Source organism: Triticum aestivum, chromosome 7B, assembly GCF_018294505.1.
Source record: "Triticum aestivum cultivar Chinese Spring chromosome 7B, IWGSC CS RefSeq v2.1, whole genome shotgun sequence".
NCBI classification, from domain to species: Eukaryota; Viridiplantae; Streptophyta; class Magnoliopsida; order Poales; family Poaceae; genus Triticum; species Triticum aestivum.
In genome coordinates, this window is record NC_057813.1 from 148,055,732 (window position 1) to 148,073,580 (window position 17,849).

The 17,849-nt window shown below is 46.0% G+C and overlaps 1 protein-coding gene across 2 annotated transcripts; it reads right to left on the bottom strand.

Moving 5' to 3' along the window:
• Nucleotides 1-10,687: 10,687 nt before the first annotated feature.
• Nucleotides 10,688-17,308, bottom strand: LOC123157096 (uncharacterized). Of its 2 annotated transcripts, none has more exons than XM_044575342.1 (4): nt 16,207-17,308; nt 15,963-16,115; nt 15,024-15,181; nt 10,688-14,531 (listed from the first exon to the last, which is right to left on the bottom strand). In XM_044575342.1, the coding sequence occupies exon 4, from the start codon at nt 14,452-14,454 to the stop codon at nt 10,867-10,869; it is 3,588 nt and encodes a 1,195-aa protein (XP_044431277.1). In that variant the 5' UTR covers nt 14,455-14,531; nt 15,024-15,181; nt 15,963-16,115; nt 16,207-17,308; the 3' UTR covers nt 10,688-10,866. The 2 variants fall into 2 exon arrangements, with proteins under 2 accessions (XP_044431277.1, XP_044431276.1); XM_044575341.1 differs by having other exon boundaries at nt 10,688-14,514; nt 16,207-17,307.
• Between the last annotated feature and the right edge of the window lie 541 nt (nt 17,309-17,849).

The window sequence follows — 17,849 nt, forward strand, 5'->3', positions numbered from 1 at the left end:
CTCTAATGCAAGCAGTATAGAGAAGAATAGGCGATATCTGGTGATCAAGGGGGGGCTTGCCTGGTTGCTCTGGCAAGAAGGAGGGGTCATCAACACCGTAGTCGAACTGGGGGTCCCCGGCAGTCTCGGGGTCTACCGGAAAGAAGTAACGGAAGGGGAACACAATAAATAACAGAGCGTAACATGGCAATACATGATGCTAGGTGTACCCTAACGCGGTAGTAGGTGATACCGACGAAGGGGGGAAACATCCGGGAAAGTATCCCCGCGTTTCGCGTTTTTGGACAGATGAACCGGAGGTGAAATGTTGCATGTTTGCTATGCTAGGGACATGTGGCCGACGAACGGGTTGCGTATTCGGATTCGTCTTGTTGTTCTGAGCAACTTTCATGTACAAAACATTTTCATCCGAGTTACGGTTTATTTTATATTAATTTTTGAAGATTTAATTCAATTTATAAATTACTATTATTAATTTAATTCGAGAATGGCATTACTGCATCAGTATGACGTCAACATGACATCATTAGTCAACAGAGGTGTTGACTGGGTCAAGCTGACGCATGGGTCCCATATGTCATTGACTTAGATTAACTAAACATGTTAATTAGCTTAATTACATTGATTAGGTTAACTAATTTTAATTAGCTTAGCTAAACATTATTAATTAACTTAATTAATCCACTATTTAATTAATGTTTATTTATTTTATTAACTTCTTTTTTTAATATCATTCCAGGGGCGTGGGCCCCATTTTCCATAGGCACAAGGGGCTTAGTGGGCGTGCGTGCAGCGGGTTACGGGCGCTGGCAGAGCCAAACGAACCCGGGCGACGGCGGCCCTCGCGGGCGCAGCCGTAGTGGGGTCGCGGACGGTCGCGATGATGCGAAGGAGGCGGGGAACGGTGCTGGGCTCGGGGCGAAGGACGCGGGGCCTCCGAGCGGCGCCGCGGTGCAGTGGCCGGAGCCGGGCAGCGGCGGCACAACCCGCGGGCAGCAGAAGCAGCGCAGGACGGGGCGCGTCGAGGACGCAACGCCAGGCATAGGCCGGTAGCAGAGCGCAGAGGCGCGGCGGCTCGGCGAGAGCAGCGGCGGATGGCCGTGGCTGTTGCGGGCGATGGGGACGACAGTGTGCGCGTACATGTACGTGCGCACGGCGACAGGGAGAGGTGAGGAGTTGGGCTCCTCACGATTGAGTAGAGACCAGGGGGCGGCGAGGCTCGAGGGAGGCCGTTGAGGAGGAGGACGGGGACGCGTGCGTCGACAAAGTCGAGGCGGCGCGGGGCTCCGGCGACGGCAAGGTCTTCGGTTGACGGTGGTGGTGCACAACGACGTCGTCAGTGAGGGAGGCGTCGGGCTCATTGCCCCTTCCCGATCCAGATTGGGTCGGGGAAGAGGAGCGAGAGGGGTGGCGAGCCGGAGACGGGTGGCGAGGCGCAATCATCGGGGCGGTGCCAGGGGCAGCGGTCGCGTGCACTGGGGGGGGGGGGTCGATCCCCTTCCAAATCGAATCGGGTGAAGGGAAGAGGAGCGACCGAGAAAGGGAATCATGGGGAGCGAGCGGGGTTGTCGGTTAGGGTTTGGGGGAGTGGGGAGGCCTATGTAGGCCAGAGGCGTCGACCGGCCTGGCTGGGCCATGGCCCAGTTGGGCCAAGGGGTCCACTGGGGGAAGGGGTCTTTGTCTCCCCCTTTTTATTTATTTTGACTTTTGTTTTATTTCTTTTCTTTTCTATTTTAATTTTATATTTTAAATAACATAGTTTTATAGAATACATTAGTTGTACCTAAATTAGTATTAACAAATATGCCACCACCTCAATTAATTTGGCACCTAAAATAAAATAGTTTGCAATTGTTTATTATTTTAAAAACTTTTAAATAATTGGTTTTGTTACTGTTTTGTTCAGCTTATAGTATTTAAACATTTTATAAAAGGGTGGTTTCTCCACCATAATTTCCTATGCAATATTTGGTTCACTCCGAACATTTTAGTTTTAATATTTTAAAAAATTTATTGTTTGCTTGATTTTGAATTTGAATTTGAATCGGTTTCGAACTGACGTGAGATTAGCAACAGTAATTGAAGTGACGTGGCATCATTAGTAGAGGGTTGCTGTAGCTTAATTACCCGGGCATCACAATTCTCCTCCACTACAAGAAATCTCGTCCCGAGATTTAGGAGCGGGAGTAAGGGGGAAGGGATTTGGTTACGAAGGTCTAACTGGTTTTCTTCGTGTTGGTTGCTCTTCTCGATGAGGTCGACCCATTACATTGACGTCTTCATTTGTCTGCTTCAGGCCATCTTGATGAAGTCATCATTCTTCCTTCAGGATCTCCATCGTACTTACGAAAGAACAAAGGGTGGGTATTCTGGGAGAACGGACCTCTACAAGGTTGACTATCTGGTCGATAACATCAGGGGAAGGTGGCGGAAAGTAACTCTTGAATTGAAACTTAAGAAAACATGAAGAGCAAAGTAAGGAGGTATCATGGGAAGTTTCAAGCAGGTAGGCAATCGTTCGTTGACTGAAACAAAGTATGAAAGGGGTCCAGAGCAACGAGAATAAGTATTGTGTCTGATACAGAATAGATCATCTGTAGGACGGTGACTCGTGAATTACATACGAAGTTTAGTGCAAAGGATACTTCAGCATCAAGGATGTACAAGAGAGTCAGGTTTCGATCCTATGGAACTGCGGGTTATGGGCCCACCATGTGGGTTAAAAGTAGGAGCGGTGACATCTTGCATGGTCATGATAGCAAGGTATGTCAGAGAATAGCCTGTTAGTTTTGTTGGCAACAACGTTGGTACCAAGGGCGAGGGACGAAGAGAACCATTTTCCTGCTCGTTGAAACGAGGCAGACCAATAGGCAAAGTTCTCGTCCATCGGTGGCTACCGGGATGTCATCAACAATAGTAACAGGGTCTTACTGACAGAGTGGTACAACGAGGTGTTTACATAAGCAGGGAAATATTACTGCTTATATTATATAGATCACAAGAAGGTTTAAACAAACCAATGGAAAGGAAAAGTGGTTATCAGGTTTAAACAGAACAACGGAAAGGAAAATGTGTATACACACATATTTCGGGGGTATATCCTTCCCCTGGACAAGCAGAGCATGATATCCATGACAGGATATAATGTAGAAAACCCTTTAGGTAAGGGGAGAGAAATTTCATGACATTACCCAGGCAACAGTGCTTTGGTTAATTGAGCAAGAAACATTTAGCATTGGGCTTCAAATGTTCGTGTTGAAAAAAGGAGTACCACAGACAGGCTTCGAGATAGCATTGACATGGTCTTCAAGCAAAGGTCAGACTTTGGATACACAAAGGATCCATCAGGAACAACTCATAGAATAAGTCTTACAATTTCCTCATGGAAGAATGGTTAACATTGCTAAAAGGAAGAACTATAACAATAGACCCTCCGGCCAGGTGTGCTAGGCATGACATCACCTTACCGGGTCACATAAAGACCATGTTGTAACTCTTGGAAATATGTTCCCACCATCATATCTGACCAAGATTCAGATCCGATTGGTGTCATGATACCTCAGACTCAGGATCCTGAGATAAAAAGGTACGACACGAATTAACGAGAAGACATCATAAGATTCTCGGGAAATGAACTATGGAAGCGAGTTTCGAAACAAGAGTTCATCAGTAAACCAAGGAGAGGATGATGAGGTGGCTGATGGGCTCAGCGACAAATCATCAAGATTTCCAAAGGATGGATTTCCACAATTATGTGAACAAGGAGATAACATTTGCCAGATAAAATGGTATAATGATGCATGCTCAAGGAAAACCTACACAATTAAACATTGGTTGAAAGATGCACCCATAATATGGGCTTAGGTAGCCTGATCAATGTTTAGAATGGTGATTAAATTATCGAAAGACTTAGAATGAAACTATCGCTCATTCACTTCAAAGCAATAGGGTTGCTAGAAGTTTTGAATTCACGCGTCATAGCTCAATTGTCGGTATTCCGGTTAAAAACAACACGGGGACCAAGGAATGAATGGAGATGGCGAGAAGTGTTATTATATCAAGAATTCTTAAGAGGTGGTGAAATTCTCACCACATTCTTGACAAAAAGAGATGGTAATACTCCAAGGTAAAACAGAACATGAGCTAGATAGCGAGGAGCTCAAGGTATAACACAAAACACGAACAAGTTTGTGTTGAACGAAAGGAAATAAAGTGGTCGATGATAACACAAATCACCGAGAGCAAAGGGTGGTATTTCTCATCAAGAATTCAGTAGATATCTTGGAAGAGCTCAGAATGCTGATGATGATCACGACACATTTGTCGAGAGATCTCATGAAGATGTAATCGATCGGCGATGACATCAAGTTGAAGGAATGATGAAGCGAAAGGTTATTGGAACCATGGGTACGACACAATACTCAAAATCACGTTTGTTGTTCAAGGAGAAATGATATGACGAGGAAGATCGACGTAAGATTAGCTCACCGTCGAAATTTGTGCTCTGGGAAGAACCAGATAGCACAGTTAAATTTAGCACGATAATGATGTAGCCGATAAGGCTAGGAATGACATGATGGAGTATTAAATTCATAAGGAATGAAGATTACTAAGAGTTGTCGAATCGCAGTGCGGACTCAATTCACTATTCGGTGTTCTCGGTTGACGACAACCCAAAACTCATGGAGTGACTATTATAGGGAAAGGTATTACTCCGGCACAAATTCATAAGATGTAGTGCAATGGCATGATATCCTCGAGATACCAGGGAGATAATACTCGAGGGCATATCAAATTAAAGGTTAAAGTGGGGGTGTATTGATCTATAGAAGACAAGCGCTTTTACTTGTCTGAGAAATGGAATCAAAGGAAGAAATTATGGTCGGAACCACGATTGCAAAGGATCAATTCACAAATCCAGATGATATTTTCAAGGAAATAGTTATTATTGCAAGAAGCTTCCATGATAGGATCTACATCGTGTCCATGGGCATGAACACAAATGTTCAAGGTCGACTCCCACTTCGTTAATGCATAACCTTCCATTCACCTCTCGTATTTCAAAAATGACATTAGTTGTTGAAAGTTTTACCTGGTACAATACCAGATAAGTATGACCCGTGAAATCTTACGGGTTCACACGGATTAGGGAACGCGTAGGTTCAACCCATCAGGGCATCTTAGGAATATATACTACAAACTTCGATAGTAATTAACACAAGCTCGATAGTAGAGCATGGGTGACAAAACGAGAAGATACAATTTACCGAAGGCATTATGTATCAGGAAAAGAACTTCTCGAGGTTTTGTATACAAAGGACACTGTCGGATGATATTTCAACAAAGGATCTGACGGTCCATAGCAAAACTGATGTGAGTATTGGCACACAACCAGAGGAAGAAACAATGCGAAGGCATTGGATTATAGAAACAACTGACTAATTCAGAGCTCATCTGGAAAGGAATTATGATTTTCAAATCAAGGGATCAGAAGCCAACGATCTGATTAAGAATGGATAAGTTGAATAGACTTAGGGGTACAATCGACGGCAATTTGATGAGTCGATAACCAGCTCACTTTCAAAATGACATCTGAGCCAAAAAGATATTTTAAAAGGATCAACCGATGATTGCGTGCACTCACACTCATGTTGAATCAATAGGATCAAAATGACGGTGTCAAAGGAGACTAATGAATATTGCCAGACATATGGAGAGCATCCATAATGCAAGCAGACAAGTGCTTGCAGAGCAATAAGCTGCTAGGGATTTTCGGAGGATCCAATAGTATTTCGAAGACTTTTGCGAAACACAAACAACTGGGGATAAGCGGATACTCGGCAAGTGCGAGAAATTATTCGTAGGGGTATTCATGTGGCAAGAACTGCAAGGCAGTAAGGCACAAAGGATTATCGAAACAACGACGAGTATTTCGGGGTATCTTGTAATAACAAAACCAACTAGGGATGAATGTAAGAATGACAACTGCATGTAGTTATCCGTAAGGGTTGACGGTCGAAGGGGAATTGCAAACGCGATGAACACAAGTTCTCGGGTTAACAACGGAGAGTATCTTCAGGGTCTTCTGGTGCAGCAGACGATCATCGGTAATAAGGTGCTCTCCAGGTGAAAGTGATAACGAGATCCTAATGTTAGATTTAGCAAAATTCATTTAAACCCGAATAGAAGAGAGATCAGAGTCCCAGAGTAAGGATCGAGGAGTAAAAGAACTTAACACCACCCAATGGCGACGTGGGCCCATGGGCCGCACAGCCATGTTAGTAAAATAGTTTTGTAATATCTAGACTCGACTTCGGCCAAGGAGTTGGAAAGGGGATTCCTATAGGCAGTCGGCTCTGATACCAACTTGTGACGCCCCCAATTCAATTGTACACTAATCATGCACGCAAACGTGTACGATCAAGATCAGGGACTCACGGGAAGATATCACAACACAACTCTAAAACATAAATAAGTCATACAAGCATCATAATACAAGCCAGGGGCCTCGAGGGCTCGAATACAAGTGCTCGATCATAGACGAGTCATCGGAAGCAACAATATCTGAGTACAGACATAAGTTAAACAAGTTTCCATAAGATGGCTAGCACAAACTGGGATACAGATCGAAAGAGGCGCATGCCTCCTGCCTGGGATCCTCCTAACTACTCCTGGTCGTCGTCAGTGGCCTGCACGTAGTAGTAGGCACCTCCAGTGTAGTAGGAGTCATCGTCGACGGTGGCGTCTGGCTCCTGGGCTCTCGCATCTGGTTGCGACAACCAGGTAGAAGGGAAAGGGGGAAAGAGGGAGAAAAGCAACCGTGAGTACTCATCCAAAGTACTCGCAAGCAAGGATCTACACTACATATGCATGGGTATATGTGTAAAGAGGCAATATTGGTGGACTGAACTGCAGAATGCCAGAATAAGAGGGGGATAGCTAGTCCTATCGAAGACTACGCTTCTGGCAGCCTCCGTCTTGCAGCATGTAGAAGAGAGTAGATTGAAGTCTTCCAAGTAGCATCGTATAGCATAATCCTACCCGGCGATCCTCCCCTCGTCGCCCTGAGGAAAAGCGATCACCGGGTTGTCTGTGGAACTTGTCTGGGTGTGTTTTATTAAGTATCCGGTTCTAGTTGTCATAAGGTCAAGGTACAACTCCGGGTCGTCCTTTTACAGAGGGACACGGCTATTCGAATAGATAAACTTCCCTACAGGGTTGCACCACATAACCCAACACGCTCGATCCCATTTGGCCGGACACACTTTCCTGGGTCATGCCCGGCCTCGGAAGATCAACACGTCGCAGCCCCACCTAGGCACAACAGAGAGGTCAGCACGCTGGTCTAAATCCTATGCGCACAGGGGTCTGGGCCCATCGCCCATTGCACACCTGCACGTTGCGTATGCGGCCGGTGAGCAAACCTAGCAACCTCCATTACAAAGGAAGTTGTGTTAACGCAGTCCAACCCGGCGCGCGCCGCTTAGTCGCTGACGTCACGAAGGCTTCGGCTGATACCACGACGTCGAGTGCCCATATCTTTCCCGCGTAGTTGGTTAGTGCGTATAGGCCAGTGGCCAGACTCAAATCAAATACCAAGATCTCGTTAAGCGTGTTATTATGAAGCAACCGCGGACGCCGACCAGGGCCAGGCCCACCTGTCTCCTAGGTGGTCTCAACCTGCCCTGTTGCTCCGCCACAAAGTAATAGTCGGGGGCCGTCGGGAACCCAGGCCCACCTCTACTGGGATGGAGCCACCTATCCTTCCAGCCCCCACATCGGAATCACTTGCGGGTACTCAACAAGCTGACCCGACTTTAGTCATCATCTGTATAGTATGTATATATGTATAGTATATACCCGTGATCACCTCCCAAGTGATCACGACCCGATAGTATAGCAAGGCAGACTGACAAGAATGTAGGGCCAATGATGATAAACTAGCATCCTATACTAAGAATTTAGGATTGCGGGTAAGGTATCAATGATTGTAGCAACAATGACAGGCTATGCAACAGAATAGGAGTAACCGAACAGTAACATGCTACACTACTCTAATGCAAGCAGTATAGAGAAGAATAGACGATATCTGGTGATCAAGGGGGGGCTTGCCTGGTTGCTCTGGCAAGAAGGAGGGGTCATCAACAACGTAGTCGAACTGGGGGTCGTCGGCAGTCTCGGGGTCTACCGGAAAGAAGTAACGAAAGGGGAACACAATAAATAACAGAGCAATCAAAGCTTCACAAAGCGTAACATGGCAATACGCGGTGCTAGGTGTACCCTAACGCGGTACTAGGTGATACCGGCGAAGGGAGGAAACATCCGGGAAAGTATCCCCGGCGTTTCGCGTTTTTGGACAGATGAACCGGAGGTGAAATGTTGCATGTTTGCTATGCTAGGGACATGTGGCTGACGAACGGGCTGCGTATTCAGATTCGTCTTGTCGTTCTGAGCAACTTTCATGTACAAAGCATTTTCATCCGAGTTACGGTTTATTTTATGTTAATTTTTGAAGATTTAATTCAATTTATAAATTATTATTATTAATTTAATTCGAGAATGGCATTTCTGCATCAGTATGACATCATCAGTCAACAGAGGTGTTGACTGGGTCAAGCTGACGCATGGGTCCCATATGTCATTGACTTAGATTAACTAAACATGTTAATTAGCTTAATTACATTGATTAGGTTAACTAATTTTAATTAGCTTAGCTAAACAGTATTAATTAACTTAATTAATCCACTAATTAATTAATGTTTATTTATTTATTTATTTTATTAACTTCTTTTTTTAATATCATTCCAGGGGCGTGGGCCCCGTTTGCCATAGGCACAAGGGGCTTAGTGGGCGTGCGTGCAGCGGGTTACGGGCGCTGGCAGAGCCAAACGAACCCGGGCGACGGCGGCACTGGCGGGCGCAGCCGCAGTGGGGTCGCGGACGGTCGCGGTGATGGGAAGGAGGCGGGGAACGGTGCTGGGCTCGGGGCGAAGGACACGGGGCCTCCGAGCGGCGCCGCGGTGTAGTGGCCGGAGCCGGGCGGCGGTGGCACAGCCCGCGGGCAGCAGAAGCAGCGCAGGACGGGGCGCGTCGAGGCCACAATGCCAGGCAGAGGCGGGCAGCAGAGCGCAGAGACGCGGCGGCTCGGCGAGAGCAGCGGCGGATGGTCGTGGCTGTTGCGGGCGATGGGGACGACGGTGTGCGCGTGCATGTACGTGCACACGGGGACAGGGAGAGGAGAGGAGTTGGGGTCCTCACGATCGAGTAGAGACCAGGGGCGGCGAGGCTCGAGGGAGGCCATTGAGGAGGAGGACGGGGACCCGTGCGTCGATGTAGTCGAGGCGGCGCGGGGCCCCGGCGACGACAAGGTCTTCGATTGACGGCGGTGGCGCACAACGACGGTGTCAGTGAGGGAGGCGTCGGGCTCGTTGCCCCTTCCCGATCCAGATTGGGTCGGGGAAGAGGAGCGAGAGGGGTGGCGAGCCGGAGACGGGTGGAGAGGCGCGGCCATCGGGGCGGCGCCAGGGGCAGCGGTCGCGTGCGCTGAGGGGGGAGGGTCGGTCCCCTTCCAAATCGAATCGGGTGAGGGGAAGAGGAGCGACCGAGAAAGGGGATCATGGGGAGCGAGCGGGGTTGTCGGTTAGGGTTTGGGGGAGTGGGGAGGCCTATGTAGGCCAGAGGCGTCGGCCGGCCTGGCTGGGCCATGGCCCAGTTGGGCCAAGGGGTCCAGTGGGGGAAGGGGTCTTTGTCTCCCCCTTTTTATTTATTTTGACTTTTGTTTTATTTTTTTTCTTTTCTATTTTAATTTTATATTTTAAATACCTTAGTTTTATAGAATACATTAGTTGTACCTAAATTAGTATTAACAAATATGCCACCACCTCAATTAATTTGGCACCTAAAATAAAATAGTTTGCAATTGTTTATTATTTTAAAAACTTTTAAATAATTGGTTTTGTTACTGTTTTGTTCAGCTTATAGTATTTAAACATTTTATAAAAGGGTGGTTTCTCCACCATAATTTCCTATGCAATATTTGGTTCACTCCGAACATTTTAGTTTTAATATTTAAAAAAAATTATTGTTTGCTTGATTTTGAATTTGAATTTGAATCGGTTTCGAACTGACGCGAGATTAGCAACAGTAATTGAAGTGACGTGGCATCATTAGTAGAGGGTTGCTGTAGCTTAATTACCCGGGCGTCACAGCAAAGGCTACATTTCAAATCCAAACTGGTTGAACAGACATTAAAGCCCGCGTTTACTCAAACCAGCTCAGTAGCTCCACTTATGAGGAGAAATAAAACTTCATAAGTATAGACCAAGCCAGGAATCCACATGCCTAGGAACTAGGATAATATGATATCCATTTGCGTCGCAGAATAAAATCTAGACTTGTATACAAAAGAGTATCATGCTTACAGTGGCAGAGTTTAGAAGTAAAATGAGAAGGGTTCAAAAAAACTCAAGCTAGAAATTTGTGAGAATGAAATCAAAGCAGCCACAAACTGAGTAGAAGTAGGCTATTGATGAGATTTTAGAGTTATGAAGATAATTATTTTTAAAATAAGTAGTATATGCGCCTATATACTCTTAGTTTTTCAAGAAAACAAAACGAAAATAATCTGCATTGCATGCCTGTAGTTCCATTACAGTGCCCAATCTATGAACACCTAACAGATATGCAATTGATTGCTCAAGTCCAAATTTCAATTATGCTAAAATAGTGTTCAGAAATATACAACAGCGCCAGCTTTCAAGTTTACTCTGGACTTTAGGAAGGAAAAACAGACTGACTACAGCACAACAATTATTTGCAAATAATGCAGGAAACAAATTCTCAAGTAGTCCCATAGAAATTGAGCCTTCAAACTTGTTGTGCAGCTATCGGCGGGTTTGTTGTGGAAGCACTTTCAGGATTGCCTTCGAGGGAATGCCCATTTCTTTGCCTTGGTCTCAGACACTTCGCAATGCCGCTCGCTACACCAATTGCAACCACGAGGTATACTGCAACCGCAATTACTAGCCCATAGACATACATTGAAGTCCTTAATTTTCGGCAGCTTCCCGCAGCAAAAGCTGTCATAAGAGCTAGCAGATCCAGTATCATGATCAAATGCAATACCTCCAGTAGAACACCATTCCTCCTCACAGCCTTTTTCAACAGAAACATTATCACGACAATAGATGTCATGAAGGAGATACCATTGAAGATGAAGAATGCTCTGTAGCGCCAGGGATGAATATCATGAAGGACTGGATTTCCTGCAACATGGTTGGAATCATCAGACCAGAAACCACCAGGCGGGTTCAGACCAGCTTGGTATGTGATGGAGGCTGCTAAAACTGCAAGGAGCATCAGATATTTATGCCTCTTTCTCTTTTCTTTCTCATTCTGATCCGAACTTTCTTGCCGCTCAGAAACAGTTTCTTGCCTGGACTCTTTTGGACGAAGAAGCCGTTTCAGAGAGTCTTCCAAGAATTTGCTCAACGGCCCCCATACTGTACCATGTGTCGAAGAGAGTATAAGGACTTGAATCACAAGGAAGGCCAGAACTGCAACAGCGATGATGATGAGATACTTAGATTCTTTTGCTTTCCTGCAGCTTCCTGCAGCATAGGCAATCAAGAGGCCAACCAAGCCCACCACCAGACATACTCGCAGTGCATAGCACTTGATGCCACGCTCACATGATTCCTTGTTCACAAGTAGTATCGTGATAACTACAGATGACACGAATGTAACTGAATTTGAGTAGTAGAACACATCATAGCGTTTTGAATGATTGTGCTGAAGGATTGGACTGCCTGGTGTGCCACTGACCTTCTTGTCATCTGACCATACACTTCCTGGAGGGTTTATACCAGCTTGGTATGTGACAGTTGCAGCTAGAACAGCAAGAATCAATAGCAGATTACGCCTCCGCTCCCACTCCTTCCCGTCAACATCCCCATTCTGGTTTTCGCCATCCTGATGCAATTTGGGCCACAAATGTTTGCACGAGAAGAGCTTTAGCTTTTCAGCCACCACTTTTTTCCACCCTTCAGGGATTACATGTGCTATCAAAAGATGAATGCCAACATAAGCAAGTACAAGGCCCACCAACAATGAGATGTACATGGAGCTCCTTGCCTCCCTGGAGCTTCCCATAACATAAGCCCCCATTAGGGCAAGAAGGTCCACTATCATTGCTATCTGTAGAGCAAATCGTTTTGTAGCCTTCTCGCTTATCCTCTTGTTCAGGAGCATAATGATCATGACAAAGGATGCAACAAACGCGACTGCATTCAGATAGAAGAATGCAATATAACGGGGATGGTGATTGTCCTCAAGGATGGGATCACCAGCTGAATGACCATTCTCTGTTCTTGACCAGAAGCCACCTGGCGGATTCAAACCTGATTGATATGTCAGAGAAACTGCCAGAATGGCAAGAAGAAGTAGGTATGTGCGGGACTTCTTCAGAGGTTCCGAAGTTGGTCCGTCATCAGAATTCTTTTTGCTGCTATCTTCAGTGGGACCTCCTTTCTTGTCAACATTGCCATTTTCATAAGGCACAACAATGTTATTACTTCCAACCATCTCAATCTCACTGGTTCTCATAGGCCCATCAGAATGCACTTGCTGTACTTGGTGATCGTTGGTGGCTCCATTGCAGTGATTATCTGACGTTGTTTGTTCAGACGAATCATCCACTAAAATAACTGCATCCTTGCATTCATCAGTTGATGAAGATTGACCTTTCGTATCTGCAACTTGCTTCTTGGGCATATAGTCAACAATATTTGCAGTCTTTGGGCCATTATTTGGAGACAGCTGTTCCTTCTTACTTGCATCTTGCTGATTGTCTGCGGAATGATTATCAGTGCTAGGCACTTGATTCACAGTATTTGTAGCTTGGTGGCATTTGATTGAAGGATGTCCTGTGTCAGAGACTGCATCATTTGCAACTGATTGGCAGTCTATACACTGACCCTCTGGGTTGAACACAATATTTGTGGTATTTCCTGGTTGCGGGTCATTGACCGATGGTTGCTCTGAGCTGGGCTCAGCCTCCTCATTATTTGCAATTTTCTGGCTGTCTGCATGCTGATGCTCCCTAAGGATTCCATCCTGTTTGCTGTTTTGAACTCGGTTTTCTGTGTCAGAAGCACTGCCTTCTTCTGGCGTAACTGTTGCAAGGTCTGTAGTATGCTGACCAGTTGCATGAGAATGATCTTGCTCTGAATTTCCTGATTCCAGTGAAAAGAGCCGACCAAGTTTTTTGAAGCACTTATGATCTTTGATCTTTTGCAGCCAGTCTGCTACAGGTTTGTAAACAAATGCCGCAGCTAACACCGCAAAGCAGACCCATACTATGACAGTAATGAACACAACAAAGAAAGATGTCCTTACACTCCTACAGCACCCTGCAGCATAGGCCCCAATCAGACCAAATAGGTCAAATACGACACACACAATCACAGCTTTGGACCTTATTCCATGGCTACTCAATTCTGGGCTCAGAAGAAGAATGATTGTGACCAAAGATGCCACAAAAGAAGTCGCATTGCAGCAAATAAAAATATTATACCGGTGAAGGTAGTTACTGCGGAGAATAGAGGTAGCTGGAGGATGCTCATAAGAAGGATTTTCAGCCCAAAAGCCTCCAGGTGGATTCAATCCGGCTTGGTATGTGATAGTAGCAGCAAAAGTTGCAAGCATCAATATGAACTTACGGTCCTCCTCAACATCTTCCTCTGGATTGCTGCTTGCTTGTGTGGAACTGACACTGCCACCGCGTCTGGATCGAATTTCATCCATCATTGTTTGCAGCTTCTTTCTCAATGATTTTGGAATAACCCTTCTGGATACTAGGGTATGAATCACAACATACACAAAAACAGCAAAGACTAGAATCCAGATGTAAATGGATGACTTAGGTGCCCTGCAGCTTCCAGCAGCAAAGGCCCCCAGCAGGCTAAATAAGTCCAGCAGCATGGTCAATTGCATTGAACGGAGCCATATATTCCGCTTCGTCACACTCTTACTTAGAAGCAAGATGACTAAGACAAGAGATGCAGCAAAGGCTGTTGTGTTGCAGTAAAAGAATACCTCATATCTTAGAGAGTAGCCAACATGCAGGACAGGGTCACCAGCATCATGGCCATCCGTGTTTAGTGTCCAAGATCCCCCTGGTGGTGTTAATCCAGCATTGTATGTCACAGTAACTGCTAAGACTCCAAGCAGTACTAAATACTTCCGCAGTCTCCACAGGAGCTCAAAATCAACAGGGATGGGTTCAGGTTCAGGTTCAGGGCTACTGGATAATAAAGACCTGCTGGACAATCCATTAACTGAATCTTGCCTAGTGCTGTCAGTAACCATGCCAAACCCATCCTTGCTGCCTTCACCTAAATGATTCCCAGTGTTGGGCAGATCAATGGTGTGTTCGGTCTGCCCGCCGTTTTCCATGTGATTGCTCTTGACCAAGATTGCAAGTCTCAACCTCTCAGTTGCTGTCTAAGCTTGCATCTGTAGCATTGGATATTCTTGGATGAGAGAAGATACAAAAAAGATTCAAATGTCATTTAAGGATTGTGCTGAAGAAGAGAAGGCAAAGAAGACAGCTTGAAGGAAGAGCGACTTGGTGAGGTCTATACACCAAACGAAAACAACAGAAAGAAACTGCGTTAAAGGCTGCCTTCCCTGCTTAATCCCACAAGGATAACCACAATATTTATTATTTTTCAAACAGTAACCACCATATGAATCATTAGCTCATGTACATAAACTTCTCAAGAAAGAAGGTGTGAGTTAGTGCTGTATTAACCTTCATAATTTTACCCACCAAAATAAGCAGCCTACATGGGTCCGATTGCTTCCAGAAACACATAGTTATTATTTATTGTCGAAATACTAACAGATCCTACAGGGTAACTAGTAAAATTAATAGCAAGCGGAGAAGTAGTAGACTACTGGAAATGGAAGTCATATATCTATGTCTAAACACCAAGCACAGGAAGAGAAGGTAAGGATCATACCTGGCATGGAAAGGCATTAGCCATACATCAGTCCCTAGCTGAGGTTGCAAGTTTGAGCTTGCACCCAGAACGATGGACAGATTTTGCTGCTCAGACAAGTGAATACACTCGTATGCTTCAAAGGTAGCTGAGGACTTCTAGCCTTAACAATGCTTCATCTGCAGAATTGGGTAAAGAGTTTCTTGGATGAGAGAAGATCTATGGAAGATTTGAATATCATTCAAGGACTGTGCTGAAGAAGAAAAGGCGAAGAAGGCAGCTAGGAAGAAGAGGGACTTGCTGAAGTCTATGTCCCAAAGGAAAACAACAAAAAGAGAGCGCGTTAAAGGCTACCTTGACTGCTTGACCCCACACTGATAACCACAATATGAATTATTTTAAATAAAAGCAGTAACCATCATATGAATTATTAGCTCATCATGTACATAGACTTCTCCGGAAAGTGAGTGTGAGTTAGTGGTGTGTTGGTCCCAGTCAACCACAAGAGTACACACTGGATTATAGTGCTAGATATTACAATATATAATATATGAGAATATAATTATATTTTTTATTCAGTTTTAATTATTATGGTTGGAAAATAAGCTGTGTTTCTCATACTACAACAGTAATAAAAGTTATATACATGATTGAACTTCACTATTGTAATCTGATCCACCAAACTAAGTGGCCTAGATATTTCCCTTTGAACTTGTACGCAACAGCAGAGCACCTGCTACTTATCGTAAAAAAAGAAGATATTTCCCTTTCTTTACTCTGGCTACCTAGGTACAAGGTCCAACTGCTATTACCCCAAATTACACATGTACTCCCTCTGTTCATAAATTTAGTCTGACTAGTAAAGCTAATTGCGAGTGGAGAAGTGGTAAGCTATTGGCAACGGAAGTAATGCATCCATGTCTAACAACAAAGCATAGGAAGAGAAACTGAGAATCATACCTGGAAGGGGAAAGCGGCAACGCAATGCTTCTCACACAGACAAGGTCACACGGAATGGCTGCCCTCATTTAGCCATCATACATACATCTCAGCCCCTAGCCGAGGTTGCAGGTTCAAGCTTGTACCAAGATCAGGGGTGACTAGTACGATTAACTGCGAGCGGAAAAGTGGAAGACTGTTGGCGATGGAAGCTGCATACCCATGTCGAAGAACCGAGCACAGGAAGATGGAGGGAGAATCATACCTGGAATGGGGAAGCGTTGCAATGCTTAGGCTGCGGTTGCGGCTTTGAGCTTGTATCCAGAGCGACGGCTGCTGCTCAGACTAGTGAGGGACGCCTTGTGAGCTTGAAAGATGGCAGAGTTCTTCCGGCCTCAGCAATGGTGTGAACGGTGTGAAGTGTGGACAGCGAGCAAAAGTGAGAAGGGAGGGGGGAGACCGGTGAAGTCAGTTAAACAAATGGCAGAAACAGGGCAGGACCCCCCGCGGCAATGTACCAACCAGGCTATCAATCATCTGGTCTGATAGCTTATTAGGTTGGACCCAGTCGTATGCGAATTGTAAACACGGTCGGCATGCGGATTATGCAAGGGGGATACTATAATATGGTCTCTCATTAGGACCACTTTGGAGTTAGAGAAACCTATAACACACCGAAAAATAATGAGCAAACATGCATCTCAGCTGTTAAATAGAATGGCCAGAGAACTAGGCGATGGGGCTTCGTAGCTGTTGCATGGTTGGTTGCATAGTGCTGTAGATAAGCAAGAGTTGGCTAGTAGAATACCTGGCATTAGCCATTAGGAGGTTGTGAAATGGAATCTGTGGACAGTGATGGTAAGCTGTGAAATGGTACACATAGTGCTGACTGCTGACTGCTGACTGCTGACTGCTAGTCTGGTACACGACCAGAGTCCACACACCGTGGGTTCAGACCAGCGTTCTGAGGAATTCCGCGTTCAGAAGCAGAAGCCACCTTGAATCCTTGATTTAGTCATCATCGCAGAAGACCAAAAACGTACCGTCGTCCACTTGATTCCAGCAAAGTCGCCGCTCCGAGACCTCCCTGGCGCCTTGAGCGTCGCCATCTTTTGACATTTTCGCTCCGCGCCGCTCGTGTCGTCTCTTGGCTCTTCTCCGTTCAGTAACGCACGGCAGTTAATGGCCAACGGTGAAGGGTTCCATCACCGGGGAACTGGCCACGGCAGCTAGGTACAGCTAGCAGCACTGGTGCACTCACTAGTACGATCGGCTCCGCTGCCGCCAGGCATTTGTTCGAACACCAGACGGGCACTGCTGGGGAGAGCAGAGCCAGGGCGTCTTATCCTGCCAGACCTAGAGAGCAGCAGCTAGCAGCGTGCATTGATCCCGTCCCGTCCGGCTGGCGGTCGGGGACCCCCGTCGACGTCGACATGGGCGTTCCCAATCCCCTCCAGCCATCCATCTGTCACACCTGCACCTGCAAGTGCCACGGTGGACCTGAGTAGCCAATAGGAAAGGGAGGGACAAGTCATCGCTGGCCAGATCAGCAGCGGGACCGAGCCGCGAGTAGCTATATTGCCAGCCCCTGCGTGGGCGCGTGGGGTATGCGTGTGTGTGGTGATCCTCTGTCTCTCATCTGTACTCTGAAACTTTCCTCTCCTGCAAGTAAAGCTGTCCTCCTTCCTGCATCTCCTCCCCTTTCCCCTCTCGTGCGATCTGATCCTCATCGGGTCGTCACAACTGGTTATCAGAGCCCTCTCGATCCCGGCCGAAATTTTTCTTCCCCCCGCGTTCGCCGATTGATCTGTAACATCCACTGCTCTGGGTGTTGAATTGCTTCGGCAAATCGACACGAAATCCCAAGCGGGGTTAGACCGATCGAGCAGATACGGCGCCGTCGTCCAA

What these genes read in the sequence shown, in the direction of transcription:
- LOC123157096 (XM_044575342.1), bottom strand. Translation starts at nt 14,454, where the DNA reads ATGGAAAACGGCGGGCAGACCGAACACACCATTGATCTGCCCAACACT.